The sequence below is a fragment of the Chelonia mydas genome, chromosome 25 (assembly GCF_015237465.2).
Source record: "Chelonia mydas isolate rCheMyd1 chromosome 25, rCheMyd1.pri.v2, whole genome shotgun sequence".
In the NCBI taxonomy this organism is placed as follows: Eukaryota; Metazoa; Chordata; order Testudines; family Cheloniidae; genus Chelonia; species Chelonia mydas.
The window spans coordinates 7,662,739-7,676,006 of NC_057858.1; the positions used below are offsets into that span (position 1 = coordinate 7,662,739).

The 13,268-nt window shown below is 49.9% G+C and overlaps 1 protein-coding gene across 2 annotated transcripts in view; it reads right to left on the reverse strand.

Moving 5' to 3' along the window:
• Nucleotides 1-1,738: 1,738 nt before the first annotated feature.
• Nucleotides 1,739-13,268, reverse strand: part of ZBTB7A (zinc finger and BTB domain containing 7A) — a 34,655-nt gene continuing 23,125 nt past the window's right edge. For both annotated transcript variants that reach the window (XM_037885751.2, XM_007072109.4), the window contains exon 3: nucleotides 1,739-11,278. In XM_037885751.2, the coding sequence (XP_037741679.1) occupies nucleotides 10,825-11,278 (454 nt within the window). In that variant the 3' untranslated portion in view covers nucleotides 1,739-10,824. The remainder of the gene's footprint in view (nucleotides 11,279-13,268) is intronic.

Below are 13,268 nucleotides of genomic sequence, written 5' to 3' on the forward strand. Positions count from 1 at the left end.
CGATAGCGCCAAGTAGCTTGGGAGAAACGTGCCTCTCTCCAATACCAGGACTACCAAAGGGCCAGATTCTGATTCTACTCCAGATTCCAGCCCGGGCAGTCGGGAGGACAGCCACTGACCTGGTACCACGGGGTAGAGTTTGGGCCCCAAAACTTTACCAGCCCTTCCTGGCCTCCGTCCCGCTGGGGCTGGGAATGGGCTGTCTTACCGGGCCAGGAATGAGATCAACATCCCCTATCGCAGAGGGAACCAGGACAGATCCACAGCACTGTTCAGATCCTGGTCCAGGGGAGAACGCTGACAGGAGTGCAGTGGTGGGGAAAAGCCATATCGGCCACCCACTTTCCAACAACAGGCCATTTTCACAGTGTAGACCCAGGGCTGGATCCTCAGCTGGCGTAAACCAGCATCAGCCCACTGGCTTCAACTGAGTGATGCGGATTTACATCAGCTGAGGATTGTGCCCCACAGTCTTGGGGACTAATTTTCAGTGGTCTCAGGCACCCACTGGGGTGGTGGGTCTGAAAAGCAGACCTGCCTCCACCCCCACCTACGCTTGCCTTCCTCAGCACTGGGATTTGACTTGCCAGACCCACATCCGGGGCGAATGGGATCAGCTCCCTCGTATAAATAGCGCCAGACAGAAAGGAGAGTCCAAAGTGGCTGGTCGCTGTGAAACAAGTCACAAGTCCAGCTGCGAGGCGCCCAGCAAACAGGACCTGGGTGAGACAGGCAGCTTTCAGAAAGAGCCATTAGCCAGAGTGCAGTGAGCTTGAGGAGCGGGATGCAGGCAAATGACCAAGCAATGGCCCCATCCAAAGACTCCCCTGCCCTCCTTCAGCAAACAAAGCCAAGAGCATGGCTATAAAACCCCAATCTCCATCCTTCCCCCCCATTTCCCCCAACACTGTTCCAAGCTCAGCGCTGGGGGGAAAGGAGTAGAAAGAATCCAAGAGCAGCAACCTAGTTAACAAAGCTCCAAACCTCCTTCTGCCTGGCTTGATCCTGCATAGCCCAAATCCAAATAAAAGCGAAATCAACAAAAAGGGAAATCAGCTCCAGTGAAAACACCTGTCAGAACAATTTCCCCTGACCCTCAGCTGGCGTAAATCGGCTTCGCTCCATTCAGTCCAGAGAGCCACAGGTGATTTATGCCAGCTAAGGACCAGGACGTGGGGGGTGAGGTTTGTACACGTGGGAGGCATAAGAGGGTTGTTCTCCGCATCCGCTCCACTATCTTGTGGCATCTGCTAGGCCCGTGCACCAGTTCAGCTCAACGCCACAGCCTGCCATCATTGCCTGTCCTTGGATCCCAGGGTCGCATCCATCCTGGTGCAAAGGAGTCCGTACAAGGCCTCCAGGCCATTAGAGGTGTTAGCCTCTCTGCTCTGGGGTGAACAGCAGCTGCAACCTAAACTCTCCCCCCTGAGGAATGCAGGGGAAAGTACTGGGGCATCGTGAGGGACTGGGATTGGAATTGCCATGCATTTGGTGACATGCCAGGAGTGCGCGTGTTAGCTGCTGCCTCTCATCCCACCAGGATCCTAGCTCGCCTCAAGTTTTAGCCCAGAAACGGGCAGTTTTTATGCAGCTGTAGTTTTTCTTTTCTTCTCTTTTGATTTCAAACAAGTTTTTAAAAAAACCAAAAACTACCCCCACATTCGTAACGGGCAGATTGTTACATTGCTGTGTGGTGGGGTTTAGTGGTTCTTATATACAAGAAGAAAAACCGGTTGCATTTTTATATTTTTAATATATCTCTTTTATTTTTTTTAACGCCCCCAAAAAGTGCATTTTTTTATTATTTTTTTTTCTCGTCTCCCACACTTTATAAAGAACTACCAAAGTTACAATCTATGGAATGTCTTTTCTGTGCTTTTCTTGCCTCGCTCATTACCCAGATACCACACAAAGTAGTTTACACATAAAACTGATGAAACTTGCGAGTGCTTTATATATAGAATTCGTTTTTCTGTGTTTGTTTGTTTATATATAAAGACGCAGGAAATGTGGCCCTAGCCTTAATATTCTCTTTCTTCCTCCTGGTATCAAATCAGTTGATTTCTGGGGAGGTGATGGGAGAGTTTAAAATCTACCCACCTCAGATTAAAGATTAATCTCTGTGTGTGTATACATATATATATATATATTTTAGAAAACATAACTTCAATACAGCATCTCGTTACTTGTCCCAGGCAGTACAAATGCTACCCACACAGGTTCCCAACTAGGAAGCTAAATCTGCTACCTGCTCTTTAAAAAGTGTTCCTCTTTATTTAAATAAAACTTTCATAATAAATCAAAAATATAAATATATAGAGATTTTTTTAAATAGTCGAATCAGGCCTCCCGAATGCTCCTCACACCGGCATTTTGAGAATACAGACAGAGCTTTTGGTTTGCTAACCTGACGGATGGGCTCAAGACGGGGTCATTTCAAGCATCCCAAATGTTCGGGGATGATGTAGGGACTTACGACGGTTTGTCAATTTCAAGGGACTGTTCTCCTTGCTCAGGCTGACCATTCCTGCTTCCAGCCGGCACCCTGTGGCTGGACAACGGTGTAATCTTATCGGAAACAGCCAATCTCAATTTAAAAATACCACGGGACGGAGAATCCACCCATCCCTTGAGGAGCTGTCCCAATGGCTTAATACCTGCACTGCACAGAAACCTCCATGCGCCCCTGCCACACCCCACAGCTGAACTCTCCCTCCGGGTTTTCAACCTATCCCCCCCTTCCCTTGGAGCTGGGCTCCACAGGCTCTGAGGGTAGCTGTGGCTGGTGAGAGCTTTGGAGGGGAGGGGATAGAAGGGAGAAAATTCCCTCGCAGCATTGAACAGCAGATGCTAAAGGAAAAGGAGCCCTTTGCATGCAGAGATCGGCTCCCAAGAAATGAGGGAAATGGCTAGGAAAGCCCTCTCCCCATTCCCCAACAGCCTGGGCTCGCCTAGGAACAGCCGCTAGCCTAGCTCCCATGTGCCACAGAACAACTTCCCACTGAGTCTAATGGGTCCCGTTAGTGCAAAGAAACCTCCTGCACCTCCAAGATGCTGCATCCCTCTTTCTTGTTTAAGGCCTGGGGGAAAGTAGAGTCTCTGCCCCTTACTCAGACCCCCGCTCTGGGGCAGGTGACTCGAGGTCTGGGTTGGAAGAGCGGGCAGCTTCCTTGGCTGCAACCACACTAGGGCAGATGGGACGTGCGATGCTCCCCCATGACAGCAATGGATGGGGGCAGCTGTGCCGCTCCCACCGCATGGTTTTGCTCTGTGCCGTGACTCCTTTCTCTCTCCGCCCCCGCCTCCCCCCAGATTCAGAACTGGGGGCAGCCCCCGCCCGGCCCAAGCTCTACCTGGGCGTGGCCGGTTTTCCGCCTCCGCAGGCAAAGCTGTCGACTCACATGTGGGTCCAGCGGAGACTGGGGGAGGGTTTCAGCAAGAAGATGCAGCATCTTTAAAAGGAGCTCAGAGAAGGGGAAGGGGGGGGCACAAAAATGGGGAAGGGGGGGTTAGAGTATGACAAACGGAGAGGAAAATACACCCCACGCTCACGTCAGGCGGCTTCCGCAGCACTAGGATCTCGGCCCACCCAACACCTGCTGGTTCATCACCCTCAGGAAGTTCCCCACGCGGGCTGGGGCAGCAGCCAATCGAAGAACGAATCCCGGTCTGTGGGAAGGGATCAAAGGGGTCCTGTCAGAAATCCCCTTCCTGCCCCCCAGAGAGAGCTCTGCAGTGAGGGTGGAGTATACTTTGGTATTGACTGAAGAAATCGCTGGAACTCACGGTTCTGATCTCATCACCGTTAGGCCTGGACACAAACAGGATCTTTTACAACACAGCTGGGCAGCTCTGCCCGTACCTCTCCCCGCCTTCCTTAACCCTTCGCCACAGTCATGGGTTTACATTCACTGGTTTCACGTGGGGAGGGCGGGGGGAGGAGAAGGGAAAAGAAGGGAGGAGATAACAACCTAAAACGACGTCAATAGCATTCCCTCTGTGAGCCTGACAGCCTTGGGTGCAACCCAAATCCATGGTTTCCTAGAGCAGAGGTGCAAGCAGAGGTGGCTTCTCTGTATCCCACCATGGCTGGGAGACACGGGACAGTATGTGCGTCTCTGTAGGTTTCCTTCTAGACTGGGGGGGTGGGTAGCGGGTCAGATGCATTGGACAATCTGTGCTTTCCTCCCACAACACTAGAGGGTGATGGGACCACACCGACGTTTTGTGTTTAGTGTCAAAAACTCCAGGCCTCTGTCGGAGCCCACTTACACTGCTGACTTCGAAGGGCGTTCTTCCTGATTGGCACTGGCGTAGAAGCTATGATCCCATGGCTGTGCAATTAGGATCCTCAACTAGCCCCCAAAGCAGGAGAGCTCTCAAATGGCCCCCGTGAAACCCCCGCTCCTGATCACCAGGGGGATAAAGCCCCATCTAGGGTGGCTGGACAACCCAGGCATCCCCCCAAGTCTAGGGGAACCCACTGTCTGAGACACGCATACCCACACACACAGTTATACCACAACTGAAATTACAGGGTTTGTTTTGTACCAAGAAACGAAGAGAGGCAATACTAAAAAGTCCGCGGTGTTGTCTGTTTGTTTCGTAGGAGTTATGGGTTGGGTTGGTTTTTTTTTCCTGAAACGTCATAATTCAGCAGTATCTTTGGCAACACTTTATCACAACCTGAATTTCAAAAGAATAATAATAACCTTAACAACATTAAGAATCAATGCTTATATACAGTATATGATTGGGGAGGTTTCGCATGCACTAATCTGTTCATCGTCGGTTGGTACACAGAGTAAGACAGGTCAAAAAGTTAAGGCAGAATGTACGTGGAGGCAACGCCTCCCTACACGGAGAAGGGAGAAGATTGGTTGGTTGGTTTTTAGTGCAAACTTATCAAGGCTTGTGCTAAAGTGTTGCCGGCACTCATGTATCAATCAAAGCTCACGCGGCGGCTCCCCGGATCTCTAATAAAGGTAAAAGCATCTCATATCACATATAAGGTGCGGTATCTCTGTTCAGAAGCCATCGCTGATCTGCCTCCAAACCCACCTCTGCCCAGGGGCCCCCAGGGGACAGGGAGAGGAGGTTCGCTCTGGAGAGAGGACACTGGCAGGGTGTGGGTCGGGGGGCGTGGAGGACAGCTGTAGTGCCATCCTACATCATGTGGAAGCTGCCCTCTGTTCCTCCGGGGGTGGAAGGATGCCCCCTGGCTTGTAGCAGAGATGGATCCCAACCCAAACCACAGACCAGAACACCGGATCCCCACAGTTAACCGACTGACCGGGGAGTTTTCTGCTCCAGCTCCCCAGGGGATCTATCCCAAAGTGTGGGATTGTTCTGGTTTGGGTGGGGGCCCTGGGATTGGAACTGGGATCTGGGCTTTTAATTCAGGCCCCAGCTCTGCTGTGCAGATTTCACAGAGGAGGGGACAGGACTTTTGCCCTTAAGAACAGCCCCGTCCCTGTTTGTTCATTCTCAGAGGCAGAGAGCACCTCCAAAGTGGCTCACCCTGGGATCTCCAAGATGGGGGCTCGGCAGGCTGGGACTGTCAAGGCCCCAGGGCTGCTCTCATTTCTTACAAGGAATCTAGGTGTCTGACTCGCTCTCTCCAACAAGAATCCTGAGACTTTTTTTTTTCCTGTCCATTTTGGAGGGGGGAGGGGGTTTCCCCCCCCCCCCCCCCCTGAAATGGCAGAAGGAGGTTTGGAGAGAAACACAAGCTTTAAAAGGTGGTGGGGGCAGAGAAGGGGTAACACAAACGAGAAAAGAGATACCACAACTTTTGATTACAATAAAGAACCTCAAGTAACTGTCTATTTACAAGTCCACACTAGTTTTTGCATATGCAATAGGTAGCCAGTGCTAAGCAGAGGTTCATCCCTGGAAGAGGTGGCTTGCCACATCCAGCTAGTGCCCAGGTCATGGGACACTCCACTCCGCTCTCTTTGGGATGGGAAGGCAGGGGCCAAGATTAAGGTGTTTTACAGCACGGAGGAAGGACCCAGCATCTGCGCTGTCACCAACACTACAGAGAAACTGGGATTGGATTTGGGGCATTTCAGAGTCACCCTTAGTTGGCTGCTGCATGGGGACATACGGTCCCTCCTTTGGCTGTACATTTCAGCTGACCGACAGCCTCCAACCCCTGCAGTTTAATAGATGGGACACCTGCTTCCGGCACTAAATGCAACTGACTACTGAGCCATCTTATTAAAATGTATCTCAACTGTCATGGGATCAGAAGAGTCAAAGGTGAAGAGACCTCCTAGGTCGTCAATTCCATCCCCTTGAGGGCAGGGCACATTCTCCCAACAGTTTGTCTCCTAGGCCCTGATCTTACAGTGCCTCCGAGCCCAGCCTCGTGCTCTGCAAACAGGAACTAGAGCCTGAAAGCAAAGGCACCAGCCCAGAGGTTTCCGTGTCCCCTGGAGCGAGCCCACGTTCAGACACTAAGGCCGGGCCTAGGCCCTGCGGGAAACGCTGAGTCAGGAGTGCCAGGTTTTGTACCCTTTTTATTCTCTTCGCCCTTGGGGGGGGGGGGGGGGGGAATTCCTTGTGCGAAATTTTGGGGGGCTTTTACGTTACTCCAGAAGCAGGGCGCTCCTGTGAGGCAAAGATCTGGCTACCAGCCTATCGGTTGGTAAAGAAAAGCAATGGGGTACATTATTTTTGATATTTGTTTTCTTTGTATTTAATTTGTAAGGTGGGTCCCCCCCCCTCCACTCTGAGCATCTGATTCTGGAATAGTCACTGGGCTCATGGCAAGTGGGGAGGAGGAGGGTTTATGTGCATCATCAAGCCACAAAAGTCTCTATCCTGAATTAGACATCAACAAACTGACTTCAAACCTGAATCCCTGCTTCATGCTAGAAACACGTCTACTGCTGTCCAAACAGTGGGGTGGCAGGAGGCAGAGCTGGGAAACGCTAGATTAACTTCAAAGATTGAGTATGCTTTTGGCTTTGAGCTTTATACCCAGGAGACGTATCTCATCATCTACCCAAGTCTGGCTGAGTATCCCTCGGAGAAGAAATGAAACAAGGAAGAACACAGGGGCTGCCCCGTCCCATGGTCCTTTCCCCCTGATCAACTACATCACCCAGCAGTTGAGACACTTTCTTTCCTCCTTGCTACACAAGCTAAGATGCTCCTGGGGGCGGGAGGGGCATGGGGGAAGCTGGGAGAGACATCTGGGCTAGCACTGGCTATAAGACATTTAAGAAACAAACAAACAAATAAAAAAAAAAAAAAGGAAAATAGAAGGAAAAAAATACAAAAACAAAAACACCCATGATTCCTGCCTAATATTCAAGCTTCCGTTTTGTGAAGTGCAATCACTTCTGAGGGGTTTATTTTCAGGTCATGTCACAGAACCTAATTAGCATCCTTCCTCTCCTTGGATATCTTTTTGTTTTATTATTCCATGAAATAGACATTGGATTCTGCCTAGGTTGGGGTTTGTTTTGTTTTTTAATATATATATACACTTTTTTTTCTTACAAAAATAAATTTAGGAATTTTTTTTTAATAATAATTTTTTTTCCATAGAAGTTGGTTTCAACTTGTAAACATGTTTCGCTTTTGCTTTTTAAATTAAGATAAAGTGATTTCGAAGTACCCGTTCCATCGCAAAGTGCTAAGACTTCTTGGTTGTTTTTTTATGTTTTTTTAATAATGGTTTTTTAAATTTTTATTGCTTTTTCTGCATTAAATAAACATCCATCTTTCTCTCCCCTACCCCCCCCCCCCCGCCCTCCTCCCCCAGTTCACACACTCCCCTCTCACTCCCTCTCCAGTTTACATTCGGCCAAACCTGCTCTCACTTTAAAATTAAAATAAAATCTAAAAAGTGCTTTCAAAATAAAAGGACTAGAATCTCTTTTCATTTTGAACTGTGCATTTAAAAAACAGGAGAATGGCTGAAAGGTGCCCTTTCTAGACTCTGCTAAGCTGGAGGAGCTGGGTAGTACACACCAATATTTACTTTATATCCGTATACTTGACTCTATACAGCTGGGGAATAGGGACTGATTGAGACTGACCCATGTGATATGTTTCAGATCACAGGGCTGGGACTGGCTAGGAACAATCCTCAGTGTTAAGGCCTTGTCCACATTAGGGCATTGGACCCCTTTACCTGTCCCGCAATAGTTAAAGGGGTACAAACCCTCTAGTGTGGATGCAGGTTTACTGGTAGAAAGGTGCTTATACCAGCATTGCTTATTTCCCTTCTCATATCTTTCTACTGGTATCACTGTATCCACAGCAGGCATTGTGCTGCATCAGTTAAAAGTCACACCCCTACCTGAAACAGTTATACTGGTACAAAACCCGTGTGTGGACCAGGCCTAACACCCACGCCACCTTGGCCCCATTACAGTGGGAGTAATTTACAAGCCACTTTCAAGGTCTTTCTGTGCTAGCAGAGGGTTGTAAAGGCCTTGGTGTAACTGAGCATTAGGCCCTGATCCCGTTCGTTTCAAGGAGTCGTGGCCCGTTTCGGACCAGGTTAGCCTGCGATTCTGATCATCTCACACGCAGGTCACGCCCGCATCTTTTCGGGACTGAAACTGGGCGCTGGGTGAAGCTTCGGGCACTCTTCTAGTAACCGTAGCAAGGAAAGGACGACGGGGCTTGAGGCGCGGTCAGCCCCAGCACCCGTCTCCTCCACCCCACCACGTTAGCTCTGTGCACATCCCCTGGGCCAGTCTTTCAGTGCCCGCTATTCAAATAAATAAATTAGGCTTTGCCTCTGCTGGACAGTAAATACATTGGTGCCAGTCTGACGGAGAAATACCCATCCCAGAAGCCTGTGCATTTAATGACCCAGCCTGAGGGCCCCAGAGGAGATAAATTCCAAACTCCAACTCCAAAGCCTTAAAGGAGAAGCAGCCCCAGAGTGCTTTTATTTCTACCCCAGTAGCTTCCATCTCCAGAAAGATTCCCCGCACCTTTCAGGGAGACCTTAAATAACCCTTTTCTAAAAAAAACAACCCTCGGTTTTAACTGCTTTTAGGATGCTCTCATCTGATTCCTAATATATTGGGGGCTACCCTGCTCCGAGAGATTCTTTTACTTAACAGAACCAACTAATCAAGTGCTTTGAGATCCTGGGATGAAAGCTGCTATAACAAGTGCTAAGAGCTCAGTCACACAGGCGCTGTCCATTCCATGTCACGGTGGCAAAAGACTAAACGCCCAATCTTGTCAGTTACTGATCGTTAACTCCCGGCAGGCCCAAAGATACAGAAGAATCCTGCCACATCCCAGAGGGCTCCAGCTTCAGCTCTGGTGGAGGGGAATATCAGAGAGGTGGACTCATCAGGGAGGACTGAATAATTGCTGCATCTTGAAAGGCAAGGTTAAGATTCAGGATGCAACAATCTGATCTAGCAAAATCTACCCCCCACTCCGCTCCTGTTGGGGCACAATTTGCCAAGCACCAGAGCAGGCGATAAGTCATAAAAGTACAAAACCAGCCCATTCCTGAATCAGAGGTTGCCTGGAATTTTATTAGATTGCTCAGATTCCTGCCCGATTCAGGGTTTTCAGTGTGCTAGGGAGAGAGAAGTTTGATAGCCACAAGGCTATCTTACTAAAACAGGGCCTTTAATGCTACAACACATTACAAACTATATACATGCAGCACTCATGGAAATGCAGCCACCTCTGGGGTGGAGGATAAGAGTGAGGCATACAAATGTGTTGCCCAATGGGTGGGTGAGGCGGAAATGTTGGCCAAGAACTCTGCAAACATCCTCAGGAAAAGTGCCCCAAAGATCTTTGCACAGAGCACAGAGGGCTGCCATTTTTGTCCAAGAGACCCTCACGCAGTAACCCCTAAATGGACCAGTGTATCTGCCGAGGAAGGAGTTCGCACCTATCGCAACGTGCACTCCCTGGATCTCAAAGCACTTCCCAAACCTCACACAAAACAGCGTTCGCCTCATTTTACAGCTGAGGAAGCTGCGCCCTGAAGAAGGAAAATGACTTGGCCCGAAGTCACCCAGCAATTCTGTGGCAGAGCCAAGATTGAACGCAGGAGCCCTGCCTCCCAGTTGGGAACGAAGCACCAATCTAAACCTCCTGGGGAGAGTCACAGTTTCACCTGGCATCTAGGCATTTCAAACGTGATGCTCGGAGCAGCCTTGCAAAATTCTGATCACCCACCCACGTGGCATGAGCAATCATTCTTAAAAAATGAATATGTAAAATATCATCAGTTTCCCCCCATCCAATTATCATTATAAAAATTATGCACCAGGTGATTTCAGCCAGCTTTGCTCAGCATCAGGCCAGAAAGGATCTGAACTCCCTACGGCAGAATCAAATCCCTGATCAACAAAAGACCATCTCAGGCATCAGGAGCTTTCACTTGCCAATGGAGAGAAAGCTGCACTCGATTCTTTCCCATCCAGTCAGACGGAGGCACGAAATGTAGTGACTGCCCAGGAAGAATCCATTCACCTCTTGGAATTTTTCTGGCCTTTTTTGTTTTGTTTTTTTTAAATAGATGCATCTCTGCCGTTTTTTAAAGTGTGTCTGGACACAAAATAAAGCTTTGGATTTGCATGGAAGCTTCTTTCCATGTTAGAGACCAACTTTCAACTCTCCTGATCTCACACTTCCTAAGCATCTGCCTTCCAACGAAAGGTCCTTAGCTATTAGAGGTGTCCCCATGGGACTGGTTGTGGTGGGAGGATTGGAAACATTATATATATATCTTTTTAAAAGGGAGAGAAATATTTTAAAGAGAAATCGGAGGAAAGTACTAACTAGATTTTGTGACACTTTTTTTTTTTTTTTTTTGGTTTAGGAGAGTCCTTGTGTGTTACCCTCTGACGACCCCTCCTCTACATTCAATCTTCCTGATGCTTCATTGTTAGAACTATCTTCAAAGTGCTGCTCCTGGCCATTTTTCTGCACGGTGTCCTCCTGTGATTCTTGTCTCTCGCCACCAGCTTCAAAGCTTCCGTCTTCGGGGTTCCCTGTGGGGGCGGGCAGGCCGCTCACATCTCTGACCCGGGGCTTGCGCCCCCTTCTGGACGGGATGCCGTTGCACCCATCCTTTTTAAGGTGCCTGTGCAAGTGGTCGGATCGGACGAAAGTCTTGAAACAGCTGTCGCACTGGTAAGGCCGCAAGCCAGTGTGCACGCGCATGTGGTTCTTCAAGTCGTAGTTGTGCGCAAAAGCAGCCCCGCACTGCTGGCACAGGTAAGGCTTTTCACCTGTGTGCTTCCTCATGTGAACTTTCAGCTTGTCCTGCCTGCACGGGAGAGAGAGATGGTGTCAGGGAGCGGGGCTGGGATTCTGCGCCTGAACACAGGGCTGCCATACGGTGGGCAGAGGCTTCACCTTTATGCCACCGTGGGGTGACCGGGGGAGGGGCAGGGGGAGGAGCCTTCACCCCCACCACACAGCAACCCTCCCACACCCAGACACGCAGCGATTGGGGGAGGCTTGGGGGAGCCTTCACTCCCACGCAGCCACATGGCGACTCTCCCTCACCCAGACATGTGGCGACCGGAGGGAGGATCTTCCACCCCCACCCTGCCATGTGCTGACCCTCCCACCCAGACCCACGGCGACTGGGGGAGCCCTGTACATTCAGCAACATGATCCCTCGGGGCTGGTTGTGCTAAGGACTGGGAGATTTACCACAGGGAACGAGCTGGCTCAGCCCCATGAGAACGGCCTATGGAGCCTTCCCCTAGCGGAGGGGGCCGCTGCCTGCTGGCCTGCGTGATGTGAGCTGGTGGCCGAGCGTCCACGTCCCCAAACTCCCCACTAGAGTTAGCCGCATGTGAACCATGTGGTGGCCGTTTCTGCCGCAAGGCCGTGGAGGCAGCCCTGCGACTGGGGCCTGGTGCGCAGGAATCCGGAGGCACGTGTCCCTGCCTGAGCAGAGCACGGGTCCATCCAGCCCAACAGCCTCTCACCTACTGCGGTCAACATCAGCTGCTTTCGAGAATGGTTCCACAACTCCCCTTTCCCTCCCAACAGCTCTGGGATACCCTGCCCCGGGGAAATTTCCTCCCAACCCCCATTAGTTAGGGTCTGGCTCATGCTCTGACACGGGAGGATTCCTGTGTCCTTATAACTCCGGCTATCCCCGTTCCCCTGGTAAGCGTGAGAGTGTCTGTGAGTGACGGAGGCCTCGCTCACCAGCACTGATCTTCAGACACAAGCCACACATAGAACTTCCTGGAGCGGCCTGCTTATACTGTCGGGGCTTTGGGGCAAGCACAGGTGTTTTGGGCCGTGTCGTACAGCACACAAACAATGGGGCCCTATCCCATGACTGAGGAACATATCCCGGTGAAAATTCTGCGGCGGACTAGAACGAGCCAGCGCAACCTCAGAGCTTTGCTGACCATTTTTCGGAAGAACTGGAGTGTTTGCGATGAGTCAACAACTGGTCTTTGAACAGGCCCCAAAAGGGGAAGAAATCGGCACAGGTTTCGAAAAGGCCACCCTGTAGGTTAGCAATGGGTTAAGTGGTTATTCCGTTGGCTCCCATTAAAGGAACATTGTCCAATCGTTTAAGCCGAAAATGTAATCATCATTGGAAAAATAAAAGGTTTTCTTAAAAACTGAATAGTAACAGGTTTCAGAGTAACAGCCGTGTTAGTCTGTATTCGCAAAAAGAAAAGGAGTACTTGTGGCACCTTAGAGACTAACCAATTTATTTGAGCATGAGCTTTCGTGAGCTACAGCTCACTTCATCGGATGCATACTGTGGAAACTGCAGAAGACATTATATACACAGAGACCATGAAACAATACCTCCTCCCACCCCACTCTCCTGCTGGTAATAGGTTATCTAAAGTGATCATCAAATTGGGCCATTTCCCGGGGGGTGAGAGAACCCGGATTTGTGCAGGAAATGGCCCACCTTGATTATCATACAGATTGTGAAGAGAGTGGTCACTTTGGATGGGCTATTACCAGCAGGAGAGTGAGTTTGTGTGTGGGAGGGTGGGGGTGGGGGGCGGAGGGTGAGAAAACCTGGATTTGTGCTGGAAATGGCCCAACTTGATGATCACTTTAGATAAGCTATTACCAGCAGGAGAGTGGGGTGGGAGGAGGTATTGTTTCATGGTCTCTGTGTATATAATGTCTTCTGCAGTTTCCACAGTATGCATCCGATGAAGTGAGCTGTAGCTCATGAAAGCTCATGCTCAAATAAATTGGTTAGTGAATAGTAACAGAATTTTTTTAATGATTTTCCTTTCTTTTATGATTTTCCCCCCCAA